This window comes from Rhinopithecus bieti, unplaced genomic scaffold, assembly GCF_001698545.2.
Source record: "Rhinopithecus bieti isolate Rb0 unplaced genomic scaffold, ASM169854v2 scaffold_20651, whole genome shotgun sequence".
Classification (NCBI taxonomy): domain Eukaryota; kingdom Metazoa; phylum Chordata; class Mammalia; order Primates; family Cercopithecidae; genus Rhinopithecus; species Rhinopithecus bieti.
Window position 1 is genome coordinate 705,365 of NW_016809930.1, and position 20,156 is coordinate 725,520.

The following is a 20,156-nucleotide window of genomic DNA, read 5'->3' on the forward strand; positions in this document are numbered from 1 at the left end:
TGCTTAGTAGATGATAAGCTGGAAAAAGTCACAGCATAAAAAAGGTTAACATCACTATGAATTTGTGATCATGAACCTCAAATGGGCAATGAACAATGCCTACCAAGTCCATACATTTCTGGTCATCTCACTCATCTCCTTTCCAAATGACCATTTTAAATCTCCATTCTCCTCAAATCTGCGAGTGTCCACTACCCTCATCCCTTCTCCCTCTTGTGCTTCCTTCCTCTTGTACCTCCTCCCTCTTGTGCCTCCTCCCTCTTGACTCCTGTCTTACAGATAAAACAGAAGGCATCAGAGGACAAGTATTTCATCTTCTCAAAACCTATATGCAAATCTATTCCAGCCACTCCAATACTGATCTCCTTCTGTCCTGTTACAAAAGGAGAGCTATCCTGCTCCTGAGGCTGGTTGCTCCAACAGAACTTGAGGTACGAGACCTTTTCATCTTGTCCTGGAATCCTGCTATCAGTCACACCTTCTTTCTCATGTGTGATAAACCTCTTCTCAACAGGACCTTCCCTGTTGGCTTTTTTATTTTTTGAGACAGAGTCTCACTCTGTCATCCAGGCTGGAGTGCAGTGGCGCGATCTCAGCTCATGGCAACCTCTGCCTCTTGGGTTCAAGTGGTTCTCCTGTCTTAGCCTCCCAAGTAGCTGGGACTATAGGTGCACACCACCACACCCAGCTAATTTTTGTATTTTTAGTAGAGACGGTGTTTCACCATGTTGGCCAGGCTGGTCTTGAACTCCTGACCTCAAGTGATCCACCCACCTCGGCCTCCCGAAGTGCTGGGATTACAGACCTGAGTTACTGCACCCGGCCCCCTGTTGCTTTTAAATAGACTCAAGTGAGGCTAACCCCACCTGCCTACCTTAAGTCAGCTTCTCATCCCCTTCTTCTCTGTTCTTCTCCTTTCACAGCCAAACTTCTTGAAACAGTGGTCCTGCTGCCAGAACAATCTTTCTAAAGCTTAAATTAAATCACCTCTTCCTTCTCTCTGGATAAAATGTTCAATCGGTTCTTATTGTTCTTAGGATAAAGACTATATTCTTTCAAGTCCCTTTGGGTCCCTGAGTTGGTCTGTCTCTTCCCTACCCTACGCCTGTTTCTCTCTATTAGTCACCTTGACCTTCCTGTCCCTTGTACTCACTGTACTGCCTCCCACCCCTTGCCTAGAAGCTCTTCATAGTAAACTTCTTCTCATCCTTCAGGCAGCAGTCAAGCAGTCAAGCATCAATTCTTTTTATTTTTTTTTATTTTTTTTTATTTTTGAGACAAAGTCTTGCTCTTGTTGCCCAGGCTGAAGTGCAATGGCGTGATCTTGGCTAACTGCAACCTCCACCTCCTGGGTTCAAGGGTTTCTCCTGCCTCAGCCTCCCAAGTAGCTAGGATTACAGGCATGTGCCACCACACCCGGCTAATCTTACATTTTTAGTAGAGACGGGGTTTCTCCATGTTGGTCAGGCTGGTCTCGAACCCCCTACCTCAGATGATCTGCCAGCCTTGGCTTCCCAAAGTGCTGGAATTACAGGCATGAGCCACTGTGCCTAGCCCAAGTATAAATTCTTCATAGACTCCTATCCTGACCCAGTTGGTTTTTCTCTGATTTGTTCTCATAGCACCATTTATCTCTTCATCATAGCACTGATCAGTTTGCAGTTTTGCATTTATTTATTTATCCTGCTAGATTGTAATGAGTCTGTGATACAAGGTCTCTTTTAGCTCAATATTTAATTCCTAATACATAGCACAAGAGTATACATTTAATAAGTATTTGCTGAATGAATCAATGACCTTCTCTAATTCCTGAAGTTGAAAACTTTTCTATTAATTGTCCAAATTCTATGGATTCTTACAATTCAGCTTCTTTTCTCTAGTTTCATTGCAAATGCCTTATCCCTTTATATATACATTTCCTACAGCAGCCTTAGCTTTAGCTTCTCTCTAGTTCACCTCTCACTACACAAAATTGACAGGATGCTGGGCAACATCTTCTTACAGGCAATCAAGATGGTAATAGGAAAGGGGAAAGACCACAAGGAAAAAGAGATTGTATAAGGAAAGGGAAGCTTGAAGCCACCCCATCTCAGAATGTTTGGCCTGGAGAGAGTAGCAGGTTACCTGAATCTCTGAAGAGCTATCATGTTCAAAAAATAGCAGCTCTGAAAGAGTGTCTAGGAAGCAGATTTATCTCAAATAAAAGGAAGACCATTCTAACAATTAGAACTTCAGTGTAGTTGCTTTCCAAGTCATAACTTTGCCATAATCCAGTGGATTCAAGCATAGTCTGGTGAAATGCGTATCACAGATTCTTAAATATCACCTCTTATCACAGTGATTCTTAAATTTTTTTTTTTCAGCTGTGGAACCCTTTCTTCCAAAAAACCCTCTTGAGTAGAAACTAATATTTGAAAGAGATAAATGTGAGCATCTCTACAGTAGGTGTCTGACCCCCACCCAACCTTCCCAAGCCCTCTGGGAGCCACATACTCTTTCATTAGCTAGAATCCACTATTTGAACATGTGGATGCTTTTGCTGCCCAGCTCTTTTCAGTTTTTCCTGGAATAGGGGTGGAGTAGGGGACAGTACTTCCTACCTTTTGTTCTATTTTCTTTAATTCAGTGAATGAATACTGTTCTCCATGAAAACCTGTTCCATAGATGCTTTGGTTTGAATGTTTGTGTCCTCTCCAAAAGTCATTTTAAAACTTAATTCCCAATGCAACAGTATTTAGATGTAGGGCTTTTGAGAGGTGATTAGACCACGATGGCTCTGCCCTCATGGATGAGATTAGCACCTTTTAAAAGAGCTAGTGGGCCAGGCATGATGGCTCATCCCTGTAAGCCCAGCACTTTGGGAAGCTGAGGCGGGTGGATCACCTGAGGTCAGGAGTTCAAGACCAACCTGGCCAACCTGATGAAACCTCGTCTCTACTAAAAATATAAAAATTAGCTGGGTGTGGTGGCAGGCGCCTGTAATTCCAGCTACTTGGGAGGTTGAGGCAGGAGAATCACTTGAACACGGGAGGCAGAGGTTGTGGTAAGCCAAGATTGTGCCATCGCACTCCAGCCTGGACGACAGAGTGAGACTCCATCACACACACACACAAAAAAAAAGGCTGGTGGGGGCTAGCTGGGCCCTTTTGTCCTTCCATCCCTTCCATCCTGTAAGGGTATAGTAACAAGGCACCACCTTGGAAGCAGACATGGGGCCCTCACCAGACATCAGAACTGCTGGCACTTTTATCTTAAGACTTCCCCGCCTCCAGAATCTGGATAAATACATTTCTGTTGTTTATAAATTACCTAGTCTCAGGTATTTTGTTGTAGCAGCACAACAGACTAAGAAATTAGCATTTATGTAGATTTTGGTCTTTTGAATACATTTTGGGGGTATATTTACCATGTTGCCTTAACTTGACCATAAGTTCCTTTTTGGCAAAATCTTTGTTCTCCTGCTTCAAAATCACTTATTAATACAGTACCAAGTACAGCAGGAGGTAATAAAAAAGAGAAAAAAGGAAAACACAGACCTTCCTCATATGAAAGGTTAAGATGACTACTTCAGGTCTGACTCATAAAACTATCTCACATACAATTAGAAAACATAGAACAGAGAAGAAACAATTTTACATACAGATTCCCCTTCTATCCTCTACCCAATCCCAGTCCCCAAGCCCTTTTTATTCTCACAGGTCATGATCATATTTGTCTCATATTTTTTCATCAGAAGAAGGAAACCAGATTCTCCTCAAGGAAGTAATCTGAAAAGAATAACTGCTTTTCATAGAACACATGGAATTTCTAGTAAAAAAAAAAAGCTCACTTTTATTATATGCCTTATTTTCTGTCTCTTCTTTTATTATTACTAATGGATTCAGGGATAGTATAGGAATTTCAAATAAAACAAGTTTTAGTTTAGTCCATTGTACAGTCATGTGTCGCTTAACAACATGGATACATCCTGAGAAATGCGTTATTAGGCAACTTTGTCTTTGTGTGAACATCATGGAGTGTACTCAGACAAACTTAAGTGATATAGTCTATTATTCCTAGACTACAGACCAATAGCACACATTATTGCACTGAGTACTGTAGGCAACAGTAACACAATGGTAATTCTTTATATATCTAAACATATCTAAACACAGAAAAGGTACAGGAAAGATAGAGTATTATAATCTTACGGGACCACTGCCATATATGCAGTCTGTCATTGCAATGTCACTGTGAAGTTCATGACTACACTTAAATTTTGTCTAAAGGAGATATTTGCCATTTACAAACGAAAGAAGTATGTGCTTAATTTGCTTAATAATGAATGGTCCCTAGATGTATACATTTTGGTGATAATACTAACAGACAAATACATGAAAAGTGATTTCAAATGATGCATTTATATTTTTCCATAGGCACCTAACTACTTCTCTGTATCTTTAGAGTAATTTCCATTCAATAGATTCTTGTTCTAAGGAGCTAAGGCATCGGACTTCTAAAGAAAATCAAATTTGTACCCATAAATTCTGATCTATAACATCAGATATGAACATACTGTAAATCAGAAGTTTCTGCTACTGATGTTACAGATTAAGAGGCATAAATTTCACTGAATATAGTATAGTAAGCAGCATATTTTGGGGAGTAATCAAAAGTCTGACATATTCTAAACTACCAGGATAATTTCTCTTGAGGAAAAATACACATTCATAATGGCCTTTTCAGATCTCCTAATATTTTATGGTGAGAGACTACATGACACAATGAAAAGTACTGAATTTGAAATCAGGACAACCCAACTCTAATTCTGGTTTTATCAGTAACATACTAACTGAAGTTATTTCTCTTTTTGGTCCTCAGATTTCTCAATTGTAAAATGTAAGACTTGAACATTCATTTCTGAAGTTTAAGTACATCCTATGCTGCAAAGTCAAAGTACCCAACTGGGATGCACTGACAATGTCACCTTGTGACTCCTAAGTGGGAAGTAGAATAAACACTTACTTGAGATTGTTTAATAACACGTTCTTTAGCGTTTGGTGACACTTGTCAAATCATATTCACACACTATTCAAATAAGTTAACATAAAGTGTTTTAGCAGGTTACACAACTATTAAATAATAGTCTTAGATACTCTGCTGGATAAAAAAATCAGCATAATTAACCTTTTTTGTTGTTGTTGTTTTAATCAACCAAAAGACAAATTCCTCTAAATCTTCTCAAAACCACCTAATTTTATTTCCAAAGTTATTTCAGGCAATGACAGTCTCTGCCACATCAGGTGCAGAGTATCAGAATTAAGGAGAGTTTGGCAATGATATCTTGGAAATGACACCAAAAGCACAGGCAACAAAAGCAAAAATAGAGAAATGGGACTATCTCACACTTAAAAACCTTTTTGCATCAAAAAACACCATGAACAAAGTGAAAAGGCAACCTCCAGAATGAGAGAACATATTTGCAAATCATGCATCTCATAAGGGATTATTATCCAGAATATAAAGCATTCCTACAACTCAATAACAAATTAAAAGGACTTGATTAAAAAGGGGCAAAGGACTTAAACAGAGATTTCTCCAAAGGTGATATGCAAATAACCAACAAAGATGAAAGGATGCTCAATATCACTAATTATCAGAAAAATGCGATTTAAACCACAATGATATCACCTTGCATCCATTATGATGGCTACTACCAAAAAAAAAAACAGAGAATAACAAGCGCTAGCAAGGATGTGGAGAAATTGGACTGCTTCTGTACTTTTGATAGGATTATAAAATGCTGCAACTGCTATAAAAGACAGTATGAAGGTTCCTTAAACAACTAAAAATAGAACTATCATATAATCCAGCAAACCCACTTCTAGATATATATCCAAAAGAATTGAGACTGAGCATGGTGACTTACACACAAAATCTCAGCACTCTGGAAGGCTGAGGCTTGAGGATCTCTTGAGACCAGGGGTTTGAGACCAGCCTGGGCAACATAGTAAGATGCTGTGTCTTTTTTTTTTTTTAATTAAAAGAAAAACAATGCAAACAGGGCCTCAAAGAGATATTTGCACGCCAACGTTCATAGCAGCACTATGTAAAATAGCCAAGAGGTAGAAGCAACCCAAATGTCCACTGACAGATGAAACGATAAACAAAATGTGATATATACATACCATGGAAAGATATTCAGCCTTTAAAAGGATGGAAATCCTGTCACATACTACTATGAGAATGAAACCTGAGGACATGATGCTAAATGAAATAAACTAGTCACAGGAAGACAAACACTATGATTCTACTTACACGAGATATCAAAAAGTAGTCAATGTTGGCCGGACATGGTGGCTCACACCTATAATCCCAGTACATAGGGAGGCTGAGGTGGGTGTATCACTTGAGGCCAGGAGTTCAAGACCAGCCTGGCCAACATGGTGAAACCCCATCTTTACTAAAAATACAAAAATTAGCCAGGCATAGTGGTTCACGCCTGTAATCCCAGCTACTTGGGAGGCTGAGGCAGGAGAATCACTTGAACTTGGGAGGCAGAGGTTGCAGTGAGCAGATACAGCACCACTGCACTCCAGCCTGAGTGACAGAGTGAGACTCTGTTTCAAAAAACAAACAAACAAACAAAAGTAGCCAATGTTATGGACTGAATTGTGTCCCTTCAAATTAGTAAGTTCAAGCCCTAACCCCAATGTCCCTATATTTGGAGATAGGACCCCAATTTTCCTGTATTTGGAGATAGGACTCCAATTTACCTGTATTTGGAGATAGGACCCCAATGTCCCTGTATTTGGAGATAGGAGGTCATTAAGATTAAATGAGATCATAAAAATGGGTCCCTAATCTGATAGGGCTGCTGTCCTTACCAGAAGAGGAAGAGACACAGGAGATCTCTCTCTCCTTTGACATACACAGGAGGAAAGGCCATGCGAGGACACAGAGAGAAAACAGCCATTTACAAGCCAGGAAGAGAGCCCTCATGAGAAACCAACCCTTGATCTTGGAATTTTACCCTCTAAAATTAGACTTTTAGCCTCCAGAAAAAATAAATAAATGTCTGTTGTTGAAGGCATCTAGTCTGAAGTATTTTGCTATGGCAGCTCTAGTGAACTATAATATTGTCAAATTCATATAAGTAGAAAGTAGAATGGTGGTTACCAGAGGCTGGGGTGAGTGGGAAAGAGGGTTGTGGTTTAATGAGTATGGAGTTTCAGATTTGCAAGATAAAATTGTTCTGGAGATCTGTTCCAAAACAACAGAATATACTTAACGCTACCGAAATATACACTTAAAAATGGTTAAAATGGTAAATTTTGTATTATGTGTTTTAAATACAATTTTAAAATTAGAGTTTCAATTTTCCTGCTGAAATAAAGAAAAAAAGATAAGGAAATACTACTTTACAAGTAAAGAAAACTACTAATACTATTCTAGGACTATGAAATATATATGGGTGTGGTTACATTTGTTTTATTTCATTGGAAAAAATAACATATTTTAAAACTATCTTAAGCTAAAACAACACATCTATTTTAGAGGCAATATTTAGTAATATATAGCAAAATAAAGAAACCAAACCAGTTTATAGTTTAGTCTCTATATTCTGCTAAAGCTGAAAATAACATTTCATCATCATTTTTCCCTCAATATGTTTTGTGAGAAAATGTTATTAATAATAGTCAAATGTAGAATTGTTCTTCTCAGCTCAAATTTCCACATTCCTAAGTTAGATATTTTATCCTTTGAAAAAGGTGGGAAGAACCACTACCAATACCAATACTAGGACTCATGTAACTTACAAAGTGAAGAGAATTCAACTTTAGCTTAAATGAAAAACACTTCTTTACTCCCTACTAATTGCATTCTCCTAAGTCTTTTCTCCTAAAATACAAAACAAGGAGCTTGATAACTATGAAATTCTTCACCAATATTTAATAAAAACAAATCTATTCTTCACATTTCCCTTACAGAAAAAGAGAGGTGTGACATAAACATTTATGTTTTTTGTCACTTATTCTGTTTAACCTAACAAAGTTAAAGTGGATTATATTTAATAGAAATTTTGGCTCACTGGGTGTGGTGGCTTATGCTTGTAATCTCAACATTTTGGGAGGTTGAGGTGGGTGAATCACTTGAGCCCTGCAGTTCGAGATAAGTCTGTGCAACATGGCAAAACCCCGTCTCTACAAAATATAAATATACAAAAAGTAGCTAGGTGTGGTGACATGTACCTACAATCCCAGCTACCTGGGAGGCTGAGGTGGGAGGATCACTTGAGCCCAGAAGGTTGAGGCTGCAGTGAGCCGAGACTGACCCACTGCACTCTAGTCTGGGTGACAGAGTGAGAGCTTGTCTCAAAAAGAGTAAAAAATATAAGGAAAAGAAATTTTGGCTCATGTGATAGTAAGATTTTCTTATTTGCTGGCCTAAACACAATTTCAAGAAAATTGTGGGCTATATAACACACAGAGGGAAAAAGGCAGACAAAGTTTGATTTTAGATGTCTTGATTAGTGTTTCTCAAATTTGGCACTATTGGCATTTGAGGTTGAAAAATTCCTTGTTGTGGGAGTTCTCCTTTGCACTGAAGGATGCTTAAGAGCATCCCTATTTACTAGACGCCGGTAGTTCCCCAAGTTGTGACAACTAAAAATGTCTCCAGACATTGCCAAATGTCTCCTGTGAGGCTAAATTACTCCCAGTCTAGAGCATATGAGGCCACAGGTGGACTGATGAATTGGCAGACTTAAACTACAGAAGTTAACATAGAGTCTAAAGCCAAAAAGTTAATATTTAGCATCTAAATGCCAATAAGCAAACTAAAAAATGTGATATATGAAATAAATTATTTCCCCAATACAAAATGTGAAGCATTAAAAAAAAAAAAACCACTGGCGCTCACCAAGATGTGAAACTCTGGCTGGAGTGGGCAGGAGGGGAGGATGAAAAACAATACACTTCAAAGTGCTGAGTGTTGACAGAGATGTGTGTCTATTGCTAGAAAGAAGGAACACTCTAAAAATACTACGTGCCACTTTTTTGTGTATGCTCAAGGAAATAAAACCATAGTTACATTTGCTATTTTCCTCTTTTAGACTACCATCTGGCAATCCACACTTCCACTAGAAAAAAGTTTTAGCCAATTGGACTAAAATAGTTAATACACCACCCCTGTGCCAAAAATATGCCAGGAAGTCTACAGCTTGTTCAGTCACACCCAAAAAGACACTAATGTCCTTAAATGACAAAGTAAATAACTCACAGCATGTTTACTTACTTCTCTTCCTACCTTGGGGGCAGAGCGACAAACAATAGCAGGAGGAAAAATACAACAAAAGTAGTTATAAGCAACAGGCAAACTAAAGTAACCAAACTAATTTATTAGATGTCAAGTTGTCCCTAAGACATCTGGAGTTTTAAAACATCTACTAATTGAATACAAGAGAACACATATGACTATAGTCACAATATTTCCAGTGTCAGAGGAATTTGTTAAGAATGAGTGAGGTAATAAGGCAGGTGCATCAGATTCTTATAACACTCTTCAAGAAAGGAAAGGTAAAGATTCTACATATAATGAATATAACAATCAGCAAAATAAACCACTTCCTTTTTCTTAATACTTGAAAGTTGTCAAAAGACAAACTGGTACATACATGCTAGTATATCCTGTGAGTTATCTTTCACTAATCCATACAGGCAGGCTATGGTAACAAGAACCTACAGTTACCAATAGGTAAATAATGATTACCAAATATTACAAAGATAAGCAGAAAACCATGCACCACTGCATAAACATTAATTGTATGCTTTGAGCACTTTTATAAGTACTCATCTAGCTGAGCAAGCCAGAGATGGTCCTGGTTTACGTGGAGTTTACATTTCAGGGCAGGAATTCTAGTGAAATAATCAAACATTTGGGAAATGCACCACCATGAAAGAGAGGTACCAAACTCAACCTTTGTTTTCAAAAACAGAAGAGCCAACAGCCAAGGAAAACATTAATAGAGAAAAAACAAGACTTTAAGTAAAAATATTATTATCACACAGATTGTATCTGTAAAAAGAGATTATGACATAAGAGAAAATTTTGAGTGAATGCTCACATTTAAACATATCTGTATAAAATCTTAGAAAGCCAAGGATAAAAGAAAATCCTACAAGTTTTGGAGAGACAGAATAAGTATAATAAATTTTCAGATACCACAGATTGACTACAGTCCAAGGTTAAAAGAAGTATTAAAGAGTATACTTTATCACATTAAAAAATCAAACAAAGAATACTGAGTGAAAAAATCACAAAAAGAGAACATATCAAATAATACCATACCTTTTTAAGGAAGTATTTATAATAAAGATACAAAACATTCATGGTCATGATGCATGACAGTAGACAAATGGAGGAGGGCTTCAGCTTAATATTTCTTTAAGAAGAAATACAACCATCATATCATCAGAATCACAAAGTATCCAACATAGGAAAGGGAGGAGGTTAGGGAGGGAGCAAAAAGACAAACATGAATCTCCAAGTCTTTCCTTGTTCCAGTGAGGAGTATGGATACTAATTAAATCTAAATATTGACAGTTTAAAAAAAGAGTAAATTTACATGTGTATTAAAATTTTAAGGTTAATCATGAATAATCATTTTGAAGTAAATAAAAAAGTTATTTTTTGCTTCCAAATCATTGGAGGAAAGAAATGACACAAAGAGGGCAACCAATCTAGAAGAGCAAACGATGTCCAAATTCATCAAAATCACAATAAATGTGAATAATTAAATTCACCATTAAAATAGAAGGACTCTCCTACTGGAGTTTTAAACTATCCAGCTATACGCAGTTCATAAGGTATATCTTAATGCAATATACACTTGATTAAATGACACAAGACAGGTGAAAATAAACACAAAGAACAAATCAACAATTTTTTAAAAAGTAAATATAGTAGTATTAACATCAGGCAAATGTATTAGTAAGGTTCTCTAGAGGGATGGAACTAATAAGACAGATATATACATATAAAGGGGAGTTTATTGAGGAGTATTAACTCATATGATCAAAAGGTGCCACAACAGGCCATCTGTAAGCTGAGGAGCAAGGAAACTAGTCCAAATCCCAAAGCTGAAGAACTTGGAGTCCAATGTTCAAGGCAAGAAGCATCCAGCATAGGAGAAAGATGTAGGCTGGGAGGCAAAGCCAGTCTAGTCTTTTCATGTTTTTTCTGCCTGCTTTATATTCCAGCCATGCTGGCAGCTGATCAGATGGTGCCCACCCAGATTAAGGGTGGGTCTGCCTTTCTCCAGCCCACTGACTCAAATGTTAATCTCCTTTGGTAACACCCTCACAGACACACCCAGGATCAATACTTTGCATCCAGTCAAGTTTATACTTAGTATTAACCATCACGAGTCGACCCCTTGTTAACTTGTACCCATACACATCTCCTGAGATCATACATAATCTTCAAATAAAAACAATAATAAGGTCATAATTATGCCTAACATAATACAACTGTCCTTCATACAACCAGAAATGCACCAATCCCCAACCCTCTATTCCATAAAGTTAACAATACTTAAAAGCTCATATGAAGCCAATAAACTTTATGTAACATGATAAAGGAAAAAGGAAATATGATGAAGATATTTTCTTAGTACAAGTGCACAAATGTGTTTTTAACAAAAGGAGAAGGAAATACTCATGACGCTTACATTCCTTGTTTCTGCAACTGGTCATCTGGTCGTAGCTGGTATTGATGACTACCTTCTTCTACTACCCATCCTGTATTCCCTTTGCCTTCAGCAAGCACCTCAGCAGGTTGTGTTTTTTTTCCTGGTAGAGTGAACCAAACCTTCATTCCTGAAGGGTCTGGGTCACTTGTAGTCCTGCCTGGATTGAGCTGTTGTAGTTTCCCATTGACCTTAATTGCAGGGCATGGTAATACTAAGAGATGCCCTAATGGATCTCCTGTATTTCATGCATACTCTTCCTTACTTCCATCGTGGAGTAGTAGACTGATTTCATCTTGATAGTCCAGGTCACTCACCGCAAGCAACACTGTTACTCCCTTCTTAGCCTGTTGACTTAAAGGTAGGAGGAGCCCAAAGTGTCCAGGTGGCAATCTTAACTTCTAGTTTAATGGAATCGTTGTTTTGTTTTCTGGTGGCAGCGTTGCTCCTGCTGGAACTAAGACCTCCACGCCAGCGGAAAGTAATGTTGCGGGAAGAGGAAGCAAACATTTTGCTAGTGGATCACTATGGGTGCCACTTCCACTTCCACCCCTCAATTCCTGGATCCGTGAATCCTGGCTATGGGAGAAACACTACCGTATGCTGGATGCTTATTCAGAGCATACACGGCATTCTGGAGAACTTTGCCCCAGCCCTGTAAAGTATTGTCACCTACTTGCTGTTGTAATTGTGACTTCAAAAGGCCATTCCACTGTTCTATCCAGCTGCTTCAGGATGATGGGGAACACAGTAAGATCAGTGAGTCTCATGAGCATGAGCCCACTGCTACACTTCTTTAGCCATAAAGTGAGTGCCTTGGTCAGAGGCAGTGCTGTGCGGAATACCATGATGGTGGATAAGGCATTCTGTGAGTCTTCGGATGGGAGTCTTGCAGAAGCATTGTGTATAGGATAGGCAAATCCATATCCAAAGTGTGTATTCCACTGAGGACAAACCTCTGCCCTTTCCATGATGGAAGAGGTCCAATATAATCAATATGCCACCAAAGAGCTGGCTGATCACCCCCCAAAATGGCGCCATATCAAGGGCTCAGTGTTGGTCTCTGCTGCTGGCAAATTGGGCACTCAGCAGTGGCCATAGCCAGGTCAGCCTTGGTGAGTGGAAGTCCATGTTCCTGAGCCCATGCATAACATCCATCCCTGCCACCATGAGCACTTTGTTCATGGACCCATTGGGCAATGACAGGGTGGCTGGGGAAAGACGCTAAGAATGAGTCATCCTATCCACTTGATTATTAAAATCTTCCTCTGCTGAGGTCACCTGTTGGTAAGCTCTCACATGGGATACAACTATCTTCACAGTTTTTGACCACTCAGAAAGGTCCATCCACATACCTCATCCCCTAATTTCTTTGTCACCAATTTTCCAATCATGCTTCTTCCAAATGTCTGACCATGTCAAACCATTGGCTACAGCCCATGAATCAGTATATAATTGCACATCTGGCCATTTCTCCTTCCATCCAAGGTTCACTGCTCCAAGTTCTGCCCCCTGGGAAGAGTTCCCTTCACTGCTGTCATTCAAGGATGTCCCAGAAAGGGGCTATAGTGCTGCAGCTGTCCACTTTCAGGTGGTGCCCACATATCGTGGAGAACCGTTTGTGAACTAGGCCCTAGTCTTCTCTTCCTCTGACAACTGATCATAGGGAACACCCCATGAGGCCACTGGTGTAGGCTGGGGAAGAGCCATGGTGGCAGGAGTGGAGACCATGGGCATTTGAGCCACTTCCTGAAGTAACTTACTTGTGCCTTCAGGACCTGCTCGAGCCCAATCATGTATATACCGCTTCCATTTGATGATGGAATGCTGCTGTGCAGGACCACTTTATGGCTAGACAGGTCAGAAAGCACCCAGTTCATGATAGGCAGTTCAGGTCACATGGTGACTTGATGATTCATAGTCAAATATCCAGTTTTCACCAAAGCCCAGTAACAGGCCAAAACCTGTTTCTCAAAAGGAGAACAGTTATCTGCAGAAGATGCAGGGCCTTGCTCCAAAATCCTGATGCATCCGCTAACAGCGGAGATCCCGTTATGGGGGCCTGCCAAAGGCTCCAACAGCATCCCTAACTGCCAATGACACCTCAAGCACCATTGGATCTGCTGGGTTATATGGCCCAAGTGGCAGAGCAGCTTGCACAGCAGCTTGGACCTGTTGCAGAGCCTTCTCCTGTTCTGGACTCCACCCAAAACTGATAGCCTTTTGGGTAACTCGATAAATGCACCAGAGTAACACACCCAAATGAGGGACATGTTGCCTCCAAAATCATACCAGGCCTACCAGGCATTGTGCCTCTTTCTTGGTTGTAGGAGGGGCCAAATGCAGCAACTTTTCCTTCACCTTAGAAAGAATATCTCAACAGGCTCCACACCACTGGACCCCTGGAAATTTTACTGAGGTAGAAGGTCCCTGAATTTTAGTCGGATTTATTTCCCATCCTTTGGCATGCAAATCTCTCACCAATAAGTCCAGTGTGTTTGCTACTTCTTGATCACTGGATCCAATCAGCATACTGTCCTCAACATAACAAACCAGTGTTACATCTTGAAGAAGGGAAGTGATCAGGGTCTCTCCAAATAGGATTATGACACAAAGTTGATATACTCCTGAGGTAGGACAATAAAGGCATATTGCTGGCCTTGTCAGCTGAAGACAAATTGCTTCTGGTGGGCCTTATGGACAGGAGTGGAGAAAAAGGCATTTGCCAAATCAGTGGCTGCATATCAAGTACCAGGAGATGTGTTACTTTGCTCAAGCAATGAAACCACATCTAGTACTGCAGTTGCAATCAGAGTCACCACTTTGTTACACTTACGATAATCCATTGTCATTCTCTAAGAGCCATCTGTCTTCTACACAGGCCAAATCAGAGAGTTGAACAGGGATATGGCAGGAATCACCACCCCAGCGTCTTTCAAGTCCTTGATGGTGGCACTAATTTCAGCAGTCCCTCCAGGGATGCGATATTGGTTTTGATTTACTGTTTCTCTAGGTAGAAGCAGCTCTAATGGTTTTCATTTGGCCTTTCCCACCATTACGGCCCTCAACCTACAGTCAGGGAGCCAATGTGGGGGTTCTGCCAGTTGTTAAGTATGTCTATGCCAATCATGCATTCTGGCACTGCGGAAATGACCACAGGATGAGTCCAGGGACACAATGGACCCACTGTAAGTCAGACCTGAGCTAAAACTCCATCAATTACCTGACCTCCATAAGCCCGTATTTTAAGTGGAGGAACACAATGACATTTTGGGTCCCCTGGAATCAGCGTCAGCTCAGAGCCAGTGTCCAGTAGTCCCTGAGATGTCTGATCATTTCCCTATGCCCAGTGAACATTTAGCCTGGTAAAAGGCTGGAGGTCTCCTTGGGGAAGGATGGGAGAAAGATTCACAGTATAAACTGTCAGTAGTGTAGAGCAGTCCTTCCTCAAGGGGACCTGGTCTCCCCTTCATTCAAGGCGTTCTGGGTATGTGAACTGGCTCAAGTCGGGGAATTGATTGAGGGACTGTGATTCTCTGCTTTTATAATTCAAATTAGTCTGGAAGTTCTCTGCTTATATAAATTAAGTAGGAATGCAGTAGGCTTCCTATCACTTCTAGGAACATTGTAATTAGCCAATGCCAGAGTTCAACAGGAGTCAGATTATTCTGATTGCTGCTTTGCCTCTTCTGTCCATCACAGTAGCTATGCCCAGCTTGCCTTTGACAGCTGAGTGCCACCACTTGGCCCCTGCCACCTCGGGATCCAATTATTCCAATTGTATTTAAATTTTGTAGTTGAGTGACTGCAGTTCCCACTGTTAGATCTGACATACAGAGAAGGGCAATTACAGGGCTCTTCAAAGATGAAGGTGCTGCCTTCACAAATCTATTTCACAAAGCATTGGTCAAGGGTATATCTTCTGGACCCTCTCAGCTGGGATGTGTAGGTCTAAAGAGACTAATCCACTCCACCATCCCTTCCTCAACATTAAACGAAGAGAGATCAGGCATTTCCAGCTCACTCACAGTGGGCCATTTTTAATTCATCTTTCAGTTAACCAAGCAAATAAACTATTAGAACCTTTTGTAACTCCCCAAGCTGCAATATTAAATGCAAAGTCCCTAATTAGTGGGCCCAAATCAATAAATTCAGTCTAATCCAACTCTATGTTCCTTCCACCATTATCCCACACCCTTAATATCCATTCCCATGCCTGTTTTCCAGATTTCTGTTTATATACATTAGAAAACTCAAGCAGTTCTTTTCGATTGTAGCGCACCTCCTCATGGGTCTCACTCTCAACCTCACCTCTAGGGGTCCAACGGGACTTTAGTCTAGTTATAGGTCTAGAAGCAAACAGAGGTTTTGGGGGTGGCTCCTGAGGAGAATCAACATTATCTTGCTTGGAAACTGCCTCTGGGGAGGCCATTGCTATTGCCTCAGGCAGTACAGGGTTTATCTCCTCAGACAAAGGTAGACATGCTGATGGCAGCATGGGTTGGGGAGGGGATGTTGCCACTACTGGGGATGGGGAAGCTGTTTCTTCTGGCAAGAAAGGTTCATTAGAGTTTATAAGCTCAGTATCCCCAGCTTCATCAGGGTCCTCCTACATGTCCCCATTCCAAGTTTCAGGGTCCCATTTTTTCCCAATTAATCCCCTCACTTTAACAGTAGACACGTGGTGAGGCTGTGCATACACTTTTCATTGCAGGTCAGCCACTCACATGATAAAAACTTGTGTCTGATTTTCCACAATTTCAACTCTTTCTCTACAGGAGATAAGATTCTCACTCAAGGCAATCTTAGCAGATTTGAGGCTCAGTATCTGTTTCTGAAGCTGGGAGTTAGAATCCCTGAGTTCATCATTTTCTTTCATCACTTTGTCCAGTGAACTTAGGAGCGACCAACCAACTTCATTATGTTCCTTAATATAGTCAAAGGCATTATGCATAGAGTCACTAAACTCCTTGCCTCTCATGAGCAGTGAATCAGGAGTGTCAAATGTATTTACTGTGCATAACTCTGTTAACAGTTCATGCCAAGGACTATCAGTGTTCTCCATGTTATCAGAAGTAGAGACCTTAGCATTTTTGGATGTAATCATATTAAGCAGCCAACTCCAGAAACCTCAAAATCAATGAAAGAACTCCATCCTTAATATTCTGTTCCTCTAGAACCACTCCTGGTACCAAAATCTGTATTAGTTGGGGCTCTCTAGAGGGACGGAACTAATAGGATATATAGACATATATATAATTCTTCATATATATAAAGCCATATATATATCTTCATATATAAATATATAAATCTTCATATATATAAAGAGATATATATATATACACACACACATATATATGATCATATTAACTCACACAATCTCAAGGTCCCACAATAGGCCATCTATAAGCTGAGGAGCAAGGAAGCCAGTCCTAATCCCAAAGCTGAAGAACTTGGAGTCCAATGTTCAAGGGCAAGAAGCATCCAGCACTGGAGAAAGATGTAGGCTGGGAGGCTAAGCCAGTCTAGTCTTTTCATGTTTTTCTGCCTGTTTTATATTCCAGCCATGCTGGCAGCTGATTAGATGGTGCCCACCCAGATTAAGGGTGGGTCTGCCTTTCCCCAGCCCACTGACTCAAATGTTAATCTCCTTTGGCAACACCCTCACAGACACACCTAGGACCAATACTTTGCATCCTTCAATCTAATCAAGTTGACACTTACTATTAACCATCACAGCAAATTAGAATGAAATAAAAACTAGCATTAAATTGAAGAAGAGCAAAATCTCCTATTGATAGCATATTCAATTAGTTGTCATGCTTTTATTTCTCTAACAATACAGCTTTAAAATATATAATGTGAAAACTAGAATCAAAACAGAAGAAAATTACTTACATAATCATAATGTAAGATTCAACATACCTGTCATGAAAGTCCACATTTCAATAAATAGAAAAGATGAATATAAAGGGTTTTAATAAATTTGATGATATAAACCTAAATATATAAAGATACACACACACACCCACACACACACATCAAAAGAGAATATAATCAATGTACAGCTTAATAGTTGACTATGTATAAGGGCACCAAAATAAAAAATAAAACAAAACAAATCCAAGCCCTCAAAAAGAGTCTCAAAAGCATAAAACTGAGATGCATCCATTGAACATGCCTCAATAAAATATAAGGATAGTGTCAAGTACATCTGTTTCCTTTAGAAGCACATCAGATAGGCAAAAATCTAAATGGAAATTTCAGTTAGAATTCAGGGTAATGGACATTTATAAAACTTCAGGTGGGAGTATAAATTCATGATACCTTTTTACAAAATAATTTGATATTACCTCTCAAAATTTTAAATGTCCATACCCTTTGACTCAACAATTGTACCTCTAGAAATTCCTATAATATAGAAAACTTATAATCAGAAAACAAATATACAAGATTACAACACTAATTATAATAGCAAAAAAGTAATAAACCAAATATCCATTAAAAGAAAAATGGCTAAGTAATTCATAGTACCTTCATTTCATAAAATGTCAAGCACTGACATGGAAAGAATCTCTAAGACATGGGCTTTTTTAAGTGTAAAAAAATACACATGTTTACGTGCAAAATGAATGGAAAAAGAAGTGGAAGAGTACACAACAAACGTTTCACTTCTGGAGAGGGATATAATTTTACCTTATATATGTCTCTTAGTGTTTGGATCTTTTATGACTGGTACTACTTGCATAAGAAATGTAATTAACTTTTTCAATGTCTTATTTACTTTCCAGAAAAAGACTAAGATCTTTCCGTTCTTAGGACAAATTTGATCAAACCCATCTGAGAGTACAGGACAAGTACAAACTTTGATTCTGTTACAATAAAAATACCTGCTGTTTCCTTTTCTGGGAATGATCTTCCATCAGATATGGCTCAGCACTTCACTTCCTTCAAGTTATCTGCTTAAATATCACTTTATCTAAGGAATCCTTCCTGACTTTGCAATATAAAATGACAACATCCTACTCCCATCCTACCCCTCGCCAACTACCTTACCTTGTTTCATTTTTCACTAGAGTAATTTACTACCAGTATCTTAGTGTGCTCATCTTTAAAGTGGGGATGATAATAGTACCTACCACACAGGTTGTTGTTAGGCTTAAATGACCTATGAGTTCTTAGATGAGTGCCTGACACATAGAAAGAGACATAAGAATCTGTTTTGTTTATGGTCTGCCTTCCCCCATTAGAATAACAATGCTAAGAGGTAGGGGCTGTGTTTTGTTCATTATTGTATCCTGATGCCTGGAAAGTGCTTATTGGTAAATATTCATCACCGTTGAAGTCGGATTTAGTACTGCAGTCATATGTACAGACAGCTTAGATTACAAGAAAAAAACAATAATTTTGGTAAAAGCAAGCTTTCTGCATATTAGCATGAATCATCTGTAATAATTCAACCTATTTTAAACATAAAATATTTAGTAGTATGGCTCCTAGAAGCTTCAAGCAGGGAAGGGGTATAGTGGCATTTAATTCATTAATTTCTTAACACCAACATGACAATAAAAGATAAAACATAATGTGGATGAGAAAACAAATGCACAACTTACTTTTCATTCCTGCTTTTGATGCATGGCTGGTAGAGGACCTTGACAGCACTCCTCCAGGCAGAACTAGAATCTGCTTTCAATGTGTCTTCCAACAATGGGAATTTTTTGATATATTTGGAATTTCTCAATGATTCAATCACCAAACTGTCTGAATTTAAAAGCCACAGCTAAAGATGTGAAGAGAAAGTCCAAGTATAAGAATATTGTCACCTTATCTACATCTTATGACTTTTCAAAAACAAAAAAGAGACTATGAAAATCCCAGAAAAAATAAATATGAGAATCATGTACATAATTTTAAAGCTAGGTAGTCCTTTCAAAATATAACACTTGGTAGAGCAATTGACATAAAGTTAAAAAAAAAAAAAGACAAATGACTCAGAGAAAATATGCATAAGTAACAACGTTATTATCTATAATATACAGAGCTGCAGTAAGGAGGTAAAACAGCCCCGAGAGAAATACAGGCAAAGAATATGAACAGAATTAACAGAAGAAATAAATGATACATAAACATATATTAGAATCTTAATGTAACTAATAAATGTGAAATTTGTGCCACCATTTTTCATTGATCAGATTGGCAAATATAAAAGGATTGATAACATCTAGTTCAGAAAAGGGGTTTGAAGTGGGCATTCCAATATACTGCTGGTGGGAAAGTGTTTTGGGATTTGGATGCATGTGATTCACTGAGGGAGAACTCACAGGAGAAAGGAAGTGAAGGAAATGGGATAAGGAAGGGGAAAGAGCTAATTAAGGATATAGAATCATCTGGAGTCTGGTTTCGGCCTGATCCATGGGGGAGTTCTACA

The 20,156-nt window shown here is 39.1% G+C and overlaps 1 protein-coding gene across 6 annotated transcripts in view; it reads right to left on the bottom strand.

The window, feature by feature from the left end:
* The window catches only part of UBE3D (ubiquitin protein ligase E3D), a 178,386-nt gene that overhangs the window by 111,636 nt on the left and 46,594 nt on the right, over window positions 1–20,156 (bottom strand). For all 6 annotated transcript variants that reach the window (XR_001888962.1, XM_017890978.1, XM_017890975.1 and 3 more), the window contains one exon: window positions 19,342–19,508. Coding sequence is in view for 5 of the 6 variants with exons in the window: in XM_017890978.1 (XP_017746467.1) it covers window positions 19,342–19,508 (167 nt within the window). In the remaining variant the exon portion in view is untranslated. The remainder of the gene's footprint in view (window positions 1–19,341; window positions 19,509–20,156) is intronic.